The 17,785-nt window shown below is 39.4% G+C and overlaps 1 protein-coding gene across 1 annotated transcript in view; it reads left to right on the top strand.

The window, feature by feature from the left end:
- Positions 1–6,712, top strand: part of LOC139727068 (uncharacterized) — a 31,983-nt gene extending 25,271 nt beyond the window's left edge. The window contains exons 8-11 of the mRNA XM_071638048.1: positions 1,043–1,465; positions 4,414–4,485; positions 5,053–5,175; positions 6,432–6,712. Of these exons, the coding sequence (XP_071494149.1) occupies positions 1,043–1,465; positions 4,414–4,485; positions 5,053–5,175; positions 6,432–6,712 (899 nt within the window). The remainder of the gene's footprint in view (positions 1–1,042; positions 1,466–4,413; positions 4,486–5,052; positions 5,176–6,431) is intronic.
- Positions 6,713–17,785: the final 11,073 nt, after the last annotated feature.

The following is a 17,785-nucleotide window of genomic DNA, read 5'->3' as shown; positions in this document are numbered from 1 at the left end:
TTTGTATATTCGTTTTTCTTTTTCCAAATATTACATAGATTTCGACCTTGTACTGGTATATTCCCCACTCCCATCTCAGCCCCCTCCCCCACCCCCCCCCCCAAAAAAAAACCCGTGATTTGTGATTTGGTGATCAAAGAATTTATCTTCACTGCTTGGGTGGAACAGGTTTTTAGCATCAGTGAAGAAGACCAGCAATTTATCGATGAGCATCGTATTCGGAGAGTCCCCCCCCCCCCCTTTCCGGAACAAAATTGCCCAAATCAGCTGAATCAAGAATTAAAAAAAAACATCGTATCATTGTTTGATAATCAAAGCTGCACACTGGCACAGGTCCAACGTTCCCTGACCAGTAAAAAAAATCAATGTCGGACAAGTAAAATTTTCAGGAATAGACCAGTAAAAGATGGAAAAACTGGGTACCTACTGGGCCAACAAAAATGTCGGACCAGTAGAAGAAATGGGTTAGTGTAAAGCCCTTGATAATTCAACATCACCTACCTCTTCCTCTTCACAACTATCCTTCTCGAAAGTGACACCGAGGCTGTTTTATCCATTGCGCTAAGAAGAAAAAAAAGACATTGCATAGCGCACATGTTGTCACAATGATAGGTAATGTTACTCCAATGGTTGTTCAAACTATTGCTGGCCACTTCTTTGAATACGTCCTGTTTCATCATAAGCATGATCAACACTAAAGTTATAAAGAGTGTCTGTCTGTCTGTGTGCGTGTGTGTGTGTGTGTGTGTGTGCCATAAGACAACCAAAAATTACATTGCATTCTACGATTTGAATTTGAATTGATCTGTTTTACGTGACCGCTACTAAAGCAAGCAACCACGGGGGCTTCAAGTCCCCAGTGACGAACTGATAGGCAATGAGAATAAAAGTATACCGTTTGTTAAGGCACAACAAAAGTTGTCAGGGGATTCGAACCTGAAACCTCGTGTTCGATACTCACTGGTCGGTGCTGGTGTTAGCCACTGAGCCACAATAGTTCTTCCGCATTACATAACGTGATTAATTTGTCCTATGCATACAGGGGGCAAAAAAGATGACTCGATGCCGAGGTATAACCCACCCCCGGTACCTAACCGCAGACGCAGTGGCAGATCGTCCTGGTTCAAGCATCAATCACGTCGTCTCTCGTTCTTTCGCAACCCGGCGGCGGAAAGGCGACCGCTACCTGCACCACCTTCAGCGACTTTTTACGACCACGGCACGACAGATGTCAAGCTCACGAGTCCCTCCAGCTCGCATCGCATTCATCTTGGGAAAATGTCGTCATCGTCATCGTCATCGTCATCGCCATCGAGGAGGCACCGCCGCTCAAGGCCTGGTACGGATGCACACAAGGCTGTGAAGATCTCAACGCCGGCCACCGCTGAGTTGGAGACTGGTCCGCCGCTACCCCCGCGCGTGCACTCCAAAGACATACTAGCGTCACATCGATTGAGACGTCGTGGTAAGATTATGACGTAACAATCGCACAGACAGTTCCCAAAATACAGGATATGCCTTTAGTGGCGTCATGCCAAAAATAATATACATTTGACCAGAATAAACGCACATACATGCAGGATTACAGAGTCAATGGGACTATAGATGTCGAAGTTGTTTCTGAGTACGATTTACTTCTGTCCTGGTTTAGAGGATAAGTACAATTGTAATTATGAAAACCAAGTGTAAGGAACTGTAAGGAACTGGAATTCCCTGTCGTCAGAAATTGTTTCAGCGCCATCTGTGGGATCATTTCGAAACCGTCGAACGGTTGATCACAGTGCTAGTTATTTTCGTCATATTTTCTATGTGCTTGTAAATATCTGTAAATAAATTGTATTATAATGTAAATAGCACCAGTCTGCAAGAATCTTCAGTCTATTGAAGGAGGCAGACTTAATCAGAAGAAGAAGAAGAAGTGTAGACATGCGCCAGCTACAGAACCCTCCGTGTGACTTACCCTAATCAGGCTGGGGGGGGGGGGGGGGGGGGGGAATCCGCCCCCCCCCCCCCCTCGACGTTTCGCGCAATATCTTCGCAGCGCGATAAGCTCCCGCCGCGATGTTTCATGAATTTTTTCTTTCAAGTATCGCGCAACTTTTGAGACCAAAATTGTTGCTCCCGCGCGTACCGTTTTGACGCGACGCCCGTTCGAAAAAAATTTGTCAACCTCAAAATTGCTCCAAAACGTGATTTTGTGTACAAATCCAATGCAAATTGTGTTTTTTTCAATTAATTCACATAAAAATTCATATCTTGACTTAGAATGGGCGAAATTAATTTATTTTAGCATAATAAAGCTTCAAAAAATGTCTGTGACAAATGTTGGCCAAAAAACAAACAAAAACAAAAGGTTGAAAAACAAGGAAATACATAAGAAATTCAAAAAACAATCAAATATATAAGAAATTAATTTCGATACAGATTTTTTTTACCCTATGTCTCAGGAGAATGATACAAGAAACATTTAAAAAAAGAATTAGCTTAATTAGAGCATTAATAAGTGATTTAGAGCCCAAAACTGATTTTATGCATAAATTACAATAATTAATTAATATAAAATATAAGAAAAATTTTTCGGAGAAAGCAACCATACATTTTGATAGTTTACATCGCGGGCGTCGCGTGTGCCGATTTTCGGCGCGATCACGCGTTCCATAGGCGAGATCTGAAGGGGGGGGGGCGGAATCCGCCCCCCCCCCCCCCCCCCCAGATATAGCATAGCCAAAAAAAAGCCCAGCCTGATTAGGGTTAAGCCTTTATATGAAAATGAAAGATACAAGAACATCCCAACACAGTCCCTTATCATTAGAATTCAGATGCAGGATTGAAGATTACATTTCATCAACCCTAATCAGGCTGGGCTTTTTTGGCTATGCTACATCTGGGGGGGGGTGGGGGGGGGGGGGGGGGCGGATTCCGCGCCCCCCCCCCCCCCCCCCCCTTCAGATCTCGCCTATGGAACGCGTGATCGCGCCGAAAATCGGCACACTTGACGCCCGTGACGTATACTATCAAAATGTATGGTTGCTTTCTCCGAAAATTTTTTCTTATATTTTACATTAATTAATTATTGTAATTTATGCATAAAATCAGTTTGGGGCTCTAAATCACTTCTTAATGCTCTAATTAAGCTAATTTCTTTTAAAAAATGTTTCCTGTATCATTCTCCTGAGACATAGGATAAAAAAAAATCTGTATCGAAATTAATTTCTTATATATTTGATTGTTTTTTTAATTCCTTATGTATTTCTGTTTTTTGACCTTTTGTTTTTGTTTTGTTTTTTGGCCAAAATTTGTCACAGACATTTTTCGAAGCTTTATTATGCTAAAATAAATTAATTTCGCCCATTCTAAGTCAAGATATGAATTTTTATGTGAATTAATTGAAAAAACACAATTTGCATTGGATTTGTACACAAAATCACGTTTTGGAGCAATTTTGGGGTTGACAAATTTTTTTCGAACGGGCGTCGCGTCAAAACGGTACGCGCGGGCGCAACAATATTTTGGTCTCAAAAGTTGCGCCGTACTTGAAAGAAAAAATTCATGAAACATCGCGGCGGGAGCTTATCGCGCTGCGAAGATATTGCGTCGAGGGGTGGGGCGGATTCCCCCCCCCCCCCCTCCCCCCCCCCTCCCCCCCCCCCCCCAGCCTGATTAGGGTTAAGCATGTTAAGAGGCCGGGAAAATGGCAAGAAAAATACAGCCGATAATTAACGTCATTGTTCTTTACATTAGTATCATAGCAATGTAGTTTTATCGCTCAAAACCCACACTGGACCACTTTCACAATACACAGTATCAGATTCGTGGGTTTAGTCAAAGTCGCCTTGGCTCATGCGACAAAATAAGGAAAGCTGTATTCAGAGTCCAAACGAAGAATAACGTTAAAGGAATGGTATAGTTTTGGTTGAGATGGGGCTTCAGGCTCCCTACTTTTCTTTGTGAAATTGTAAGAAGCCTCTTATGAAATAATGAAAGAGCATGTGATTCCAAGAGGAATTCAAAATTGATTTGATGAAAATTAGTTTTAAAATGGCTGAGACATCCAAACAAATTGATACTTATAAAAAATGGGGCCCATTTTTATTAGGATCGCTTTGTTTTACTTTGTTTTTGGATATCTCAGCCATTTCAAAACAAATTGTCCTCAAATAAATTATGAATTCCTGTTTGAATGACATGCTCTTTAGAATTTTATTAAGTGGTTTCTGTATGTCACAAAAAAAGTTAAAAGCTAAATCCTCATCTCAAACAATACTATGCAATCATCTCAATTCGTCTTCTGAAGTAAGTTTGCTTTATAATTTGACATCACCATTAACAGTTATGTTATTCCTAAACTTTAATATCTGCCCCCCTTCTTCCCTCCCCTCCCACCAACCCCCGCTCCCGTCCCTTCCCGTATAGAATTCATAGAAAGGCAAAACATGGATGATCTGTCGCTCTCTTCAACCATTATCATTTCAACGTCGAATCGCCGTATTTGAGGGCAAGAGCAGATCGAAAGATAATCGAAGCACCCAGCGCGTTAGCCGTAACCACACAACGGCGGTTACACGCAGGAGAGAGGCAACGCAAGAAACACGCATCGTCCGCGAGAAAGTTGTCAAGCCCTTTGCCTGACGCCATCAACGGAACCTGCAGTGCTGACGAAATCGTGAGTAGGACTACTTTTCGGTGTTGTTATGTACGTTTTAACAGGAAAAAAAGTCACAGAAAGTAATTGAAAAGAAAGTCAACATACTAATAATTAGTATCACCGGTGTCAGAAAATGCTGGTTATTACTGCCAGTAGCGAATGATTCCTACCATGTTGCTCACTTTAAGTTTATTTTGGACTGTACTGGTGAAAAACAAAATCATACATGTCAACAAGTACATGTATAGTTATCCTTTAAAAAGAATATTAGTAATTGTGACGCCGGAATCTCCTGCCAATACGGTATGTGAATGATATACGATGCTCATGATAGATATAAAGATGATGTTTATTAATAAAAAAAGTTAATATTTCTGTTTTTTCTTTTATTGCAACTTCACATGCAGTTTGCGACAAATCTTCCCAACCATACATTCCATCCAGTATCCGACACTACGTACCTTGTTCCAAAAGAAAAGGGAAAGAGTTCGAAGAAGGAGAAACAAGGGAGCACTTCGGGCTCGAACGAGGTAAAGCCATAGAAAAATCCCATAGCTTATACATGTACATTTGTATTTCACTCTGATTTGATGGTTATTCCCATTTCTTGAAGAAAATCTCCACTCCATGCCCAAAATTAAGTATGAAAAGAAGAGTAAAGTCTTGTACGAGACAAGGCGTAAAAAACAACAAACGCACAGTAAAAGTTTCATCACATCAATGAAGGCTACGCATGTAAAGGTTCGTTACATGCTCTCGCAAGGCAGAAAAATCAATGTGAATCACACATTCGACCAATGAGACACGGCGATGACGTCATCATCGCTTCATAATATTCCAATGTTCTGTGTGTCAAAATAGTATCCCAAATTAATTCTTGTTAATGTGTCAGCAACCATGAAGCCACTCATTGATTGAGAGATTAAATCCGAGAGGGGTTACAGAAGGGGTCAAGGGTCGTATGAAGATCATAGAAAAAGGGAAAGTACACTTGTATGTAAGTTTTGCGTGGCTGGTAGATTATTTTAAAAAATTACTTGTTGACCAATGTTATGGTAAATGGGATATACCTCCAATTATCCAAACTTACCGTCCCAACTTTCTCTCTTTCTTTCTTTCCTATAATTGTGATATAAACGCTTCATTTTCAACTTTAGCGTTTAGGAGTATAAGTGTAAGTGCATGCAGTCACATCAGTTCACTGATTTACTATTGAATTGGCTTTAGACTCAAATTGACTAAATAAAAGAAAGAAAAGGTCCCCTTCACTAAAATCACAACACTGACATTGTACGGTATAGCGTGCACGAGAGTTTTGAAAGCAAAAAGAATGGCCCGTATTAAGCAGATGAAGCGATATACTTGAATTCATAACCCCCCCCCCCCCCTCAAAAAAAAAAAAAAAAAGAGTGTTGGGTCTTATATCACATCCAAAACATCAATACATGTACGAATACTATTACAGGCTAATTTCCATTTTGGATGTGATATATGGGAACTTTTCATGGAGACTTTTGGCATATACCCCTTAACGTGGGTAATTTGCAACAAGAAATTAGTATTTTTGTAGCCGAGGTCTGAAAATTGAGATTTATGTCAACATGGTGGTGACAAGCATGGAGGAGCACATAGCATTAAACTCATGTTTGTTGGTTTGTTTGTTTGTTGCTGTTGTTGCTGTTGTTTGATCCCTATCTAAGTTGCTGAAATACTCCATACACTCTTGTTGTTTGTTTCTTTGTTCGTTTGTCTTTTTCATTTTTTTTTTCTAAACCACTATAACTAGTCGCTCATTTCGGCTACATCTGCGAGGGTGGGGGTACCCGACCGACGTTCAACTCGCCCTCCGAAATCCCCACCAACGTCCGGGAACTGACGTGCGGCGAGCTCGCCCAGTCCCTGCGACTGCTCAACATGCGTGACGAGACGGTGGACCGGTTTTCCGCACACCTCGTCAACGGCAAGCTCCTGCAGAAAATGGACAAGGACCTGCTCAAGGAAGAGTTTCAGCTCTCCCACTTCGAACTCTTCAAAGTGACTCAATTCATCAGCGGATGGCGACCGTAGCTTTTCACACTCGTCACTGTAGTCCTACATTAGGCCTCATAACCATGTCTTGAATCATGACGTCACAATAGATGGAGCACAAAGTGATCACATGATCCCTGTCTCTCTCCAGACTGTATGAGAACTGTTCAGAATTCATGATTTTTATTATTCATTTTCTTTTTTCATTTACTTGTCATTCTGAAGAGGTATAGTGGATCTGATGTTATGTTAATTATGGTAACACGACAATTGCTCCTGCGACAATTGCTCCTGTCTTATTTTCTCCAAGGAAACGAACACGATTAAAACGAACGCGGTTATAAGGACATTTCAGACACATGCACAACGAAGTAGAAATTCAGGTCCCAATATGATTGTCTGTACATCTTCACATACTTTATATGTTTGGCTATGACCCAATACGAAATTACAATAAAACCAAAGAAAACTATAGGTCCCGAGAACTTTGTATTAACGGGAATCACCTGTACACTGAACTAGATCGATACCGAGAAAGATTATTTAGACTACAATATGTACAATGTAAATGAAACTTCAAGATTCTATTTTACTTGCAAATCAATGTCTGTGCAACTACACTGTAGTACACAGTAAATGGTTACAGACCATGTAGATGAATTGTCATCCTAATATTTAGTCTCATTCCATGACCTATTTGAATATTGTTATCACCATTAGAGGTCTTTTTTGTTAATATAAGTGAAATTTGAATCATCTTAAAGTGTCATCTTCAAAATTGCCATCATCATATATTTCGTAGTCATAATCATATCAACCATCATAGTACCACGAGCCTATAGAATCCCATTGACTTTCTTGATAAGCATGACTGAAGTCGAAGAGTAAATCACTGTCAACATTCTTCATCATCATCTCCATCACCACTATCATCATCAACACCATCACCATCACCATCATCACCATCACTATCCCCATCATCATCACCATCACTATCATCACCATTACCATCATCATCATCATCACTATCATCCCATCATCATCATCACCATCATCACTATCATCCCATCGTCATCACCATCACCATCTCCATCATCACCATTATCGTCATCATCACCACCATTATCATCACCATCACCATCACCATCATCATCCTCATCTTCATCATCATCATCTTCTGTATCCTCATCTTCCCCTCATCCCAAACATCTTCTTCACTGCTATACCTCTGATCATGACTTCCATCTCATCATCACCTTTTTCACTGACATTTTGCTAAAAGTAGTGTAAGGACTCTATGCAACAAAAGGTGCATGCCCTTGTATTAAGTTTGCATCATGAAATTCACCACGGTAGGTATAGAGTTTTGGCATGTTGACAGCTTGATAATGTCATTATTGCATCAAATGGTCAGAAAATGGAAGCTCATTGCTCATCTTTCACTAAAAGTATGCTTTGTCATATTCAATCACGGTGGTTTCATCTGCAACACTATGAGTTTAAAAAAACCTCATAAATCAGCTCTTTCCTCTCGTTAAGTCTTATTAAGTTTGTCTTGGCAACATTGTGCACTTCATGCACCTTGGAAAACAAGGTGTCACTGACCACCCAATATTGCAAACACACATACAACAAATATGCAAGAACACAATCAATTACAATTCAACATGAGAGGTGCCAGATTTATTGCATGTTGCATTTAAACTCTTTTGTTCTAAAAATACAATTTTTCTGGTAAGGAACACAAGTGTGAACAGAAAAGTACCTCACATATAGTACCACCTTTTATCTTTTAGTGAACATGAATTCTGTGATCTGATTGGTCAATCCACCATGAAATATTGCCATATTTTGTGAATGAGGCCATTGCTCCGTTGCATTACATGTTTTGCATTGTGCCTTAGTTCAATGGGTGTACTATGGACCATTTCTGTACTACACGTATATTACAACATTCATACATGTTTCTTTTCTTACAGCCTTAAACCATTTCATTCACCTACTCCCTCCAATTAAGTTTCCTAGGATGGAATTCACTCAGCATTCATTATTGTTGTTACGTCTGGCAAGCCTCCAGCATGCTCTGTGGTTGTTTAAAGGCAACTTTTGTGAACACATCATGCAGGGTATTTAAATACCAGTACATAACTGAAATGATCTATTCACGATCTGGTCGTGAATAAGTATTGGCAACACAAGTAGGTCCACATCGTTGCCACAGCTGGAACAAGCTAGTTTGAACAGTTTGAATAATTATGAACTTTTGATTTGGGCTTTTAAAGATGACTTTGAACTGGCAAATTTTACTTAAAGCTAGCAGCACTGCAGCAATTATGAATTGGCCTTAATGCCTTGCTGCTTTTTTCTTTTTGTTTTTAAGCTGGCCAATCAATAAAATCTACATATTATACAGCCAATGTGAGCTACATGTATGTATGTGTACACACAGCATGGTAGCTAGCACACAGGAATATTCTTCATCAATGACTCGAGTTCATAAGCATTCTCTGCACAAAACAAACAGATTAAAAGATGGAAAAAATTAATTCATATATAATTCAAAATCAATTTCTTCATGAGCCTGCTTCAGATATATCAAGGCTATGTTTTCCATTTTGCCATAACACACTGTCCATACAAAGCAGAAGTCAATATTTTTTTCCAGACACTAATTCAAGAAAATGAATCAGATTGGGATTATTTCCAAACCAAAATAAGTGAAGAGTTCTGTGCAGCAGCAGTAGCTTGAAGCATCATAGTAAGAGCAGCCGTGTGGTTGTCACATGACTTGCCATCATGTAAAACTGTTGTAACTTTTGTATTACTCGTCTATTTCACTCAAACTTTGCAAATTTGTCGCTCTGACATGTAATATAAACACAAATCAACTTGTAGCTGCCACTGGCTCTATATACATAGACAGAATGGCAGTCAAAGTAGGGAGAAGATATAAAGCGAAGAAAAGAATGATAAAGGGAAAATATAAGGGAATTCCACAAAATATACACTTGACTTGCTACTGACATTTGTTAAGTGTAATATCATTCCCCCAGCTTTCTAAAAGGGGCTCTGTCATTATGCTAGAATAATAAAAATATGTTAAATTCTCTTTATATTTTCTTAATATCATTGTCCTGCAGTGATGTCACAGTCTTCTCATCCAGTGATGGCAGCACAGAAACTTTAAAAATTCAAAACTCTTTAAAGGACAAGTTCACCTTCATAGACATGTGGGTTGAGTGAATGCAGCTATATTAGTAGAACACATCAGTGAGAGTTTGAACAAAATCGGACAATCAGTCAAAAAGTAATGAATTCTTGAAGTTTCTGCTCAGTCACGGCTGGATGAAAAGACTACTATAGCTTGTGATGTCACATGAGTACAACGATATAAAGAAAGAATAAAGAAAATTCAACATATTTCCATTTTTCTCGTATAACAAAAGAACACACGACTTCTCTCTTTGAGGAGGCAGGGGGAATAATATTACCCTTAACATACGTCAGTAGCAAGTCGAAGAACTGTGCACTTTATTCAAAAAGTAAAGTTTTGTGAAATTCTCTTTTTATTTTCCTTATATAGTTGTACACATGTGACATCATACACTGTAGTAGTCTTCTCTTCCAGCAGTGACTGCGCAGATACTTAAAATATTCGTAACTTTTGAACAGATTGTCCAATTTTTCTCAAACTTCCACTGATGTGTTCTACTAATATTGCTGCCTTCTCTCAATCCTTATGTATACGAAGGTGGACTTGTCCTTTAATGGATTGTCTGATTTTCTTCAAATTTCAGTGAGGTGTTCCACTAATATTGCTGCATTCCCTCAATCCACAAGTATGTTTGGGTATCATTCTCCTTTTAATAAGTATCTCTGCTACACTAGCTGTCAGGTCCCATTGCAGCAAAAGTATGTGTTAAGCAGCAACTACAAAATCAGTCTCTTTGTATGTATACAAGTACCTGTATTACCTCACAGTCACATGTACAAGTACCTGTAATACCTCACGTCTTTGTCACATGTCTTTGTTTCTTTTTGTCTTTTGTTTACAATTGATGTTCATCGTCATAGCCACTACAACATAACTGGCCTCAGCCCTTTCGATTTCGCACCTGTGTGTGCATCCAACAAGTTTCTCTACGACAGACTGTGCGTTGTCTTATTGCACGTGTGAGATATGTAACAATAAACTTTAACTAACAGTCATGACTGCTCATGGAGTATGTGCATGTACAACAACCACTGCAATGTGTACATGGGTTTGTTATGAAGATGTATGGCTCTAAGCACTGCACTCTAAACATACATGATGGATTGTTGGATTTTGAAACTACCTCTTCACATTCATTGCCTTGCATTGAATGCATTATTTACAAACTTTTTTTCTACTTGTATTGCCAAATACTAGGCTCTAGAGATTGAACACTTTGGTGTTGTCAGATGAATGTGCTGGTAAGCATCATTAGATTTTGTAGAGATCACACGTGTACATAAATCATAATCATTACATTGCAGATGCTTATTTCAGTGAATATAAAAACCAACATGCCTGTTAATACAAATAATCTTTTCTGCTCATGCCAAGAGTGGAACTAGGAACTAGCTCATTGTAACACTAGTTAATGAGATTGAAATTTCATTTTTATAAATAGGAGGACATATCTAGAGCACAGAATAGTGGTTTTTAGCAGGGACTACAGAACATCTTTGTGGGAACTGGGAGGGGGTCAGGGGTCAATGGTAACACAACATCCCCCCTCCCCCGAAATAAAAAATAATAATAATAACAAAAGTGGTTTCCTTGGAATTTCAAGGGTGCTGCAATTTTTCCACTTTTCTCATTCTTTTTTTGACAAGCAAAAAAGTGTGCGTGTGTGTGTGTGGGAGGGGGGCTGCAGCCCCAACCCCCAGCATCCCTGGTTCTGCAGTCCCTGTTTGGCATCAAATTTGTTCTGCCTCTTTCATCTCATTCAATGACAAACACAGAGAGACATGACAAAAAATTTCAGCTACACATCATTTTTGATAAGCACTTGCTGAAGTAGAGTTGGTCCACGAGCAAACACACATGCACAGAAACTTGTGTACAGTGAAACCTGGTCATAAAGACCACTAAAGGGAGACAGAGAAAGTGGTCTTTACAGACAGGTTAAGTATTATGCACAATAGTACTCTGATAGGAAATTACTTTAGCAGGTGATCTTCATAGACAGGTACTTGCTATTACATAGCAGGATTGACAGTATATACAATTAGAAACAAGGTGCATTGTGAAAAATTTAGTACAAAAATAGTCTTCCACAGATCATATCAAAATACACTAAGTATATTGCAAATTAATGTAACACGATGACACTACTAGTACGTTGTACTAGTAATTCATTTCTTTCTTCTGTTTTCTTTTTTTTTTGGAGGGGGGAGGGTGGTGAGTTGTAAGATGATAACTAAACTTTGACATAGATCTGACCTTCTTAGCATGATCTGCATTGACAGTTGCAAAAATTACTTCAGTTATGTCGACACATGTCAAATTTAGCACTCACAAAAATATGGTTCTACAAATCTACTGCAGAAATGCCTTGAAGCATGTTATCAAATTGCAACTAGGAACTTGCACGCGCTGCTGTGACAGGATATGCATCTTAGAGTCAATCTGACTTTCATACCTATTTTTGAATTGTCAAACACAATCAAAATGGCTCCATATGATGACATCTTAATGGAAGAATAATACTGAGTATATTCATGCAGACTTGCATATATAACGACTAACATGTAAAATCATGGCATTTATGACACACAAATATAATTCTATCAAAATTGTCAGGAGCCAGGAGCTGATATAATTGCTAAAATTGCACGAGACATCCACAGCAAGAGCTTGATCTAGATGATAGTCTCTGATTTTAGGAAATACATGTAGATGTCAAAATTTAAAATATACTTAACTGACATGCTGATTAGATTAGTTCCAACACATGATTAGCCCAGTATATGAATGAATGGATTATAGGCTTGAACAGCATGCAATACAGGAACATTTAAAAAACAACAATTTGTAATAGGTTTACATATTATTCAGAAGCAGACTAAACAAATGCCACTAAGACTTGCATCATTCACCTTCCAACACTCAACTCTATTATCCCTTTCAAATACATTTTGAGTTTTCTAATGAGGTCATAACCATTTCTCGGATTGTCATCTGCACAATCAAAAGAAATGTGTATACAAGACGACAACATTAGATTTCACACTCAGTAGCAACTTATATTTGTACATGGACAAAGCTTCTATGTGGTCAGGAAGAAATAATGCCTCCACCACCCTTTAGAGCAGAGTAATAAAGAAATGACAGAAGAAAGGATAACCAACCTTTATACACTTAAAAAAAAAGCTTCAAAAATATTCTGTAACATTATCCCATATGTAGTACCAATAATATGCCCTTATACAGGGGCGGATCCAAGAATTCCGTAAAGAGAAGGTGCCTTTACAAAATTAAAGGGGACACATGCGCCCCCCCATTTTTTTTTCTATTTATTTCTTTTTTTTAACAAAAAATAAAGAGGGGAGGGGGCGCCAAGTCTGCCCCCCTGTGGATCCGCCATTGCTTATAGTATGGTATTTTGTATTAAAAGTAGCTTTATACAATGTAATTGCACTTTTTGCTTGAAAATGAGCCTTTTCAAGCATCAGCCATTAGAAGTACTGTGGCAAGATGCCAGAAACTCAGGACTGTCAAACCAGATTCTCACCCACAGTGAGTGGACAAGATGTTTCAGCTCTAATGTCCCTCTTGACCCGTGTCTGTTTTAACCCTTACTGTGTTTTGTTTGCTGACTGGCAAACATGCTGGAGTGCTTTCTTCACTGATTGGCCCAGAAGTTTGGAAACTACTTGTCAATGAAAAAAAAAATATATATATACCTAATCCTTGTCTTCTCTACTGTATTGCCATGGCCTACCTGTACCTGTAGGACATGAGGCACATTAATACTGCTACACCTGAGTGGCCTTTGTTGCTAACTTTACAACTCCATCCAATTTGGATGAATTACTGAATACTGATGACAAATTTTGGGCGTTAATCAAAATTTATTAACACACTAAGGGTTAAATAGCTATCTGGCAATGTACAATTGCTACAGTGGATTCTCACTGTAAAGAATACTGATTGTTCTCTGATACTGTAAAAAAAAAGAGTATCTCTTTGGCCCAAATATTCAAAGTTTCTTGTTGTTTTTCAAACCACAATATATCAAAAAAAGAAAACGGTACAGTAAAGCAATACTACTGGTCCCATAGATACCCCTATCGAGTGCACACTGTAATGATAGCAGGACCTTCTGGGTGAATACTACTTATGTTATAAATATCACCCTGGGAAAGTAAGGCCATATACTGTATATGCCAGATTGTTCACAAGGTTTTTATTTTCGAGAATTTCATGAGTTGGGTGCTATCCCAACATGAATGTGGCAGGCACACATACATATCTCTGTTCAGTACTATACCCCAAGATCGCGAATTTAACCATTTGCAAAATTGTCAGGAACTCCCGATTCGCGAAAATTTAGACTTGCTAAATATACGGCGTGTACAGTAGAATGTCAATAGCATTAGAAATTTGAATGTGGTCTATCATCATCCATTTAAAGCAATCCTCTGTTACATTGAACACTTTGCTCCACACACACTTGAATATTTCTGTGGAGTAGTTTTAAAGGAAATATCTGTCACACTCAAATAAATCTTGATGTGGTACCATTGCTATGAGGTAAGAAATGTTAAGAACATTTAATAATTTTGAAGTATCAATGACCTATTCTCGGGATGGGGGGAGGGGAGAACAAACATGGTAAACTGTAAAAACTTGAAATGTACATTAAATAAACTAACATTCATTCATATAGAAACAGAAACACATCTTGAGTTTTCAGAACTCTGCATACTTTAAAGTATTTTCTGTACAGAACTCGCAGTTTCAGCTAACATTTTATGCGACCCTGCATCACATAACCACCAAAGAGTCGCCAGACATGAATTTTCAGTTAAAGGCAGATTGTAGAAGAACAGACTCAAAGCTTTAAAGGGACAAGTGTCTCAATACAAATTGACTTCCATAACACATCTAAACAAGAGACCCGCGGGTCTAGCGCTCACCTGAGTATCGCAAGTTCACCTTTCACGCAGTCACTAACCTAAATTATTCACAGCTCTACCAAAATTTGACCAGGCATTCTCAAGTAGAAGATGAAAATGTACAATAAAGGCCCAATTTTTTTTTAAGATTCCTTAATTTGGGGGGATTGGGGCCCCCGGGGCCCTCTGGGTGGGGCATGGTGCCCATTTTGATAAATTGAGATCCTGACCCCCTAGGGATGCTACCTGCCAAGTTTGACAAAAATCCATCATGAGGTTTTCAGGAAGAAGATGAAAATGTACAATTCAGGCCCCCATTTGGACCCTTCCAACCACCCCCCCCCCCCCCCTACCCAAGAGGGGCACCCCTGGATCTCCTATGAACAAACTCGAAACTACAGTCATTAATGTACTCACTCATAGTATTATCTCAGCTCTATAACTTCTGATTCTAGAGAAGATTAATAAAGATTCCTTCATTTGGGGGGTTTGGGACCCCTGGGGGCCCCCTGGGTGAGGCATGGTGCCCATTTTAACAAATTGAGATCCTAACCCCCTAGGGATGCTACCTGCCAAGTTTGGTGAAAATGGGTCATGGGGTTCTCAAGAAGACGATAAAAATGTACAATTTAGGCCCCATTAGGACCCCTCCTCACCCCCTCCCCTGGGTCCCAAGGGGGGCACCCCTGATTCTGCCATTAACAAACTTGAAACTACAGTCATCAATGTACTAACTCATAGTATTAACTAAGCACTATCACTTCTGGTTCTAGAGAAGAAGATTTTTGCAGAATCCTTAATTTTGGGGGGCTTGGGCCCCCTGAGGGCCCCCTGGGTGGGGCATGGTGCCCATTTTAACAAATTGAGTTCCTAACCCCCTAGGGATGCTACCTGCCAAGTTTGGTGAAAATGGGTCATGGGGTTCTCAAGAAGAAGATGAAAATGTACAATTTAGGCCCCATTAGAACCCTTCCCCACCCCCCTCCCCTGGGTCCCAAGGGGGGCACCCCTGATTCTGCCATGAACAAACTTGAAACTACAGTCATCAATGTACTAACTCATAGTATTAACTTAGCTCTATCACTTCTGGTTCTAGAGAAGAAGATTTTTACAGATTCCTTAATTTTGGGGGGTTTGGGCCCCCCTGGGGGCCCCCTGGGTGGGGCATGGTGCCCATTTTAACAAATTGAGTTCCTAACCCCCTAGGGATGCTACCTGCCAAGTTTGATGAAAATCGGTCTTGGGGTTTTCAAGAAGAAGATGAAAATGTAAAAAGTTTACGCACGACGGACGACGGACGACGGACGACGGACGACGCACGACGCACGACGGACGCCGGACGAAGGGCGATCGCAATAGCTCACTTGAGCCTTTGGCTCAGGTGAGCTAATAATGGAAAGAATTTGAAAGTGCACCCTTTGAAAAAGTGTATACTGAGAACAAAGGCTTCAAGGTTTAGTCTATTCAAGTGCTCTATTTCACCCATCCCAGTGGTGCTGTGTGTTATGAACAGGACAAAAAACAGGAAACAAAACGCCATAGAAACCACTATAAAGGGATTGTCATATTAGCTGAAGATTTTGTGCAGTCAGTTAGTGCATTCTCTTCATTACTAATACCAACTTTCAATGCACTAGCATTATCCATTTAAAGGTTATGAGAGTTTAAAGTATAACGAGTACTAGAGGGTACTTAAGAAATGAATAGGGACCATTAAGAAATACCTAATTACACTAATACGTGAAATTAGTGTTTTGGAAAAAATGCAACAACAAAAAAAAAAGACAATTTCACATTTGCCTTCTGATCCCAAACTTTACAATTATATAGAAGAATTGCTCTGTCGGAAAATACAAACAACTTAAAATTGGCTATGTTGACCCATTTCACCTATTTTGAGTCCTCAAAATTGGGTCGTGACTATTTTTGATGGTTTTGTGATGTACGGTCACGTATGCTAACCGCATGTGCCAAGACCGAAACTGCACGTTCAATTGTGCATCAGTATCCTCGCAAAACAAGACAGACAAGCAACTTACTCTAAATATATACGTAGTAATACTGTGTGGTATGTACACTTTGCCAGTGAGCACATGTATTCAGCCAAAGTGCAACAGAAATGAACTGGCCATTAACACATCTCAGCACAATAGGGGAAAATTTTCAACAAGATGTGCTTCTCAGTACCCACTTGAATACTTTTATTCATCCCACATGAGGATTGAGGCTGTCTCTACTTTTGGTTCTGGTTCCCAGTAGATAGAGGAGCTATCCATTCACAAGCATGGCGTCTGAGTGTCATCATGGCAGTCATTAAGTACAGGTTTAAAGCCAAAGTACACTTTTGAAAATGTACCTTTATTACTGGGGGGGAGTGTCAGATATTATACAAATAATGACTGTTTATGAGTGCAATGGACAGAATATTTCATGAGGTGAAAGATGAAATAATCCATTCAACGAGGTGCAGCCGAGTTGAACGGATCAATAATTTCATCTTTCACTGAATGAAATATTCTGTACATTGCACGAAAGAAAAACATTGATTATTTGTTTTATATAACACCTAAAATAGATCCTTGTCATTTGATGTTTTATGAATTTAGAAACAAAAGAAAATGTGTGGCATCTGAGATCGAGAGTGCTCACTGAACGCTTTACACTAACGCACAGTCGCATTCACACTGCAAACGAAAGCGTTTCACGTGCGTAGTGTGCCGAGCTCTCGGCGTGTGTGCAAGAATGATCAATAGCAAACAACCAATCAAATGACAAGGATCTATCTAGGTGTCATACAATTGTGCATATTCAGCCATAAACCTACAACAAGCACAGACATCATGTAGACCATTGTCCAAACACAACACGACAGAAAGCTGCAACAGATTTGGCATTCATCAAGCTACTTACATGGAAGTGAGTATGAAGGACTCTGTACTGTGAAAAGTGTGATCAATCAGTTTT

This window comes from Diadema antillarum, unplaced genomic scaffold (assembly GCF_040938485.1).
Source record: "Diadema antillarum isolate AM-2024a unplaced genomic scaffold, OU_Dant_1.0 seq00000117_RagTag, whole genome shotgun sequence".
Classification (NCBI taxonomy): Eukaryota; Metazoa; Echinodermata; class Echinoidea; order Diadematoida; family Diadematidae; genus Diadema; species Diadema antillarum.
The sequence above is the reverse complement of the archived record's forward strand: the minus strand, read 5'-3'. Positions and strand labels throughout refer to the sequence as shown.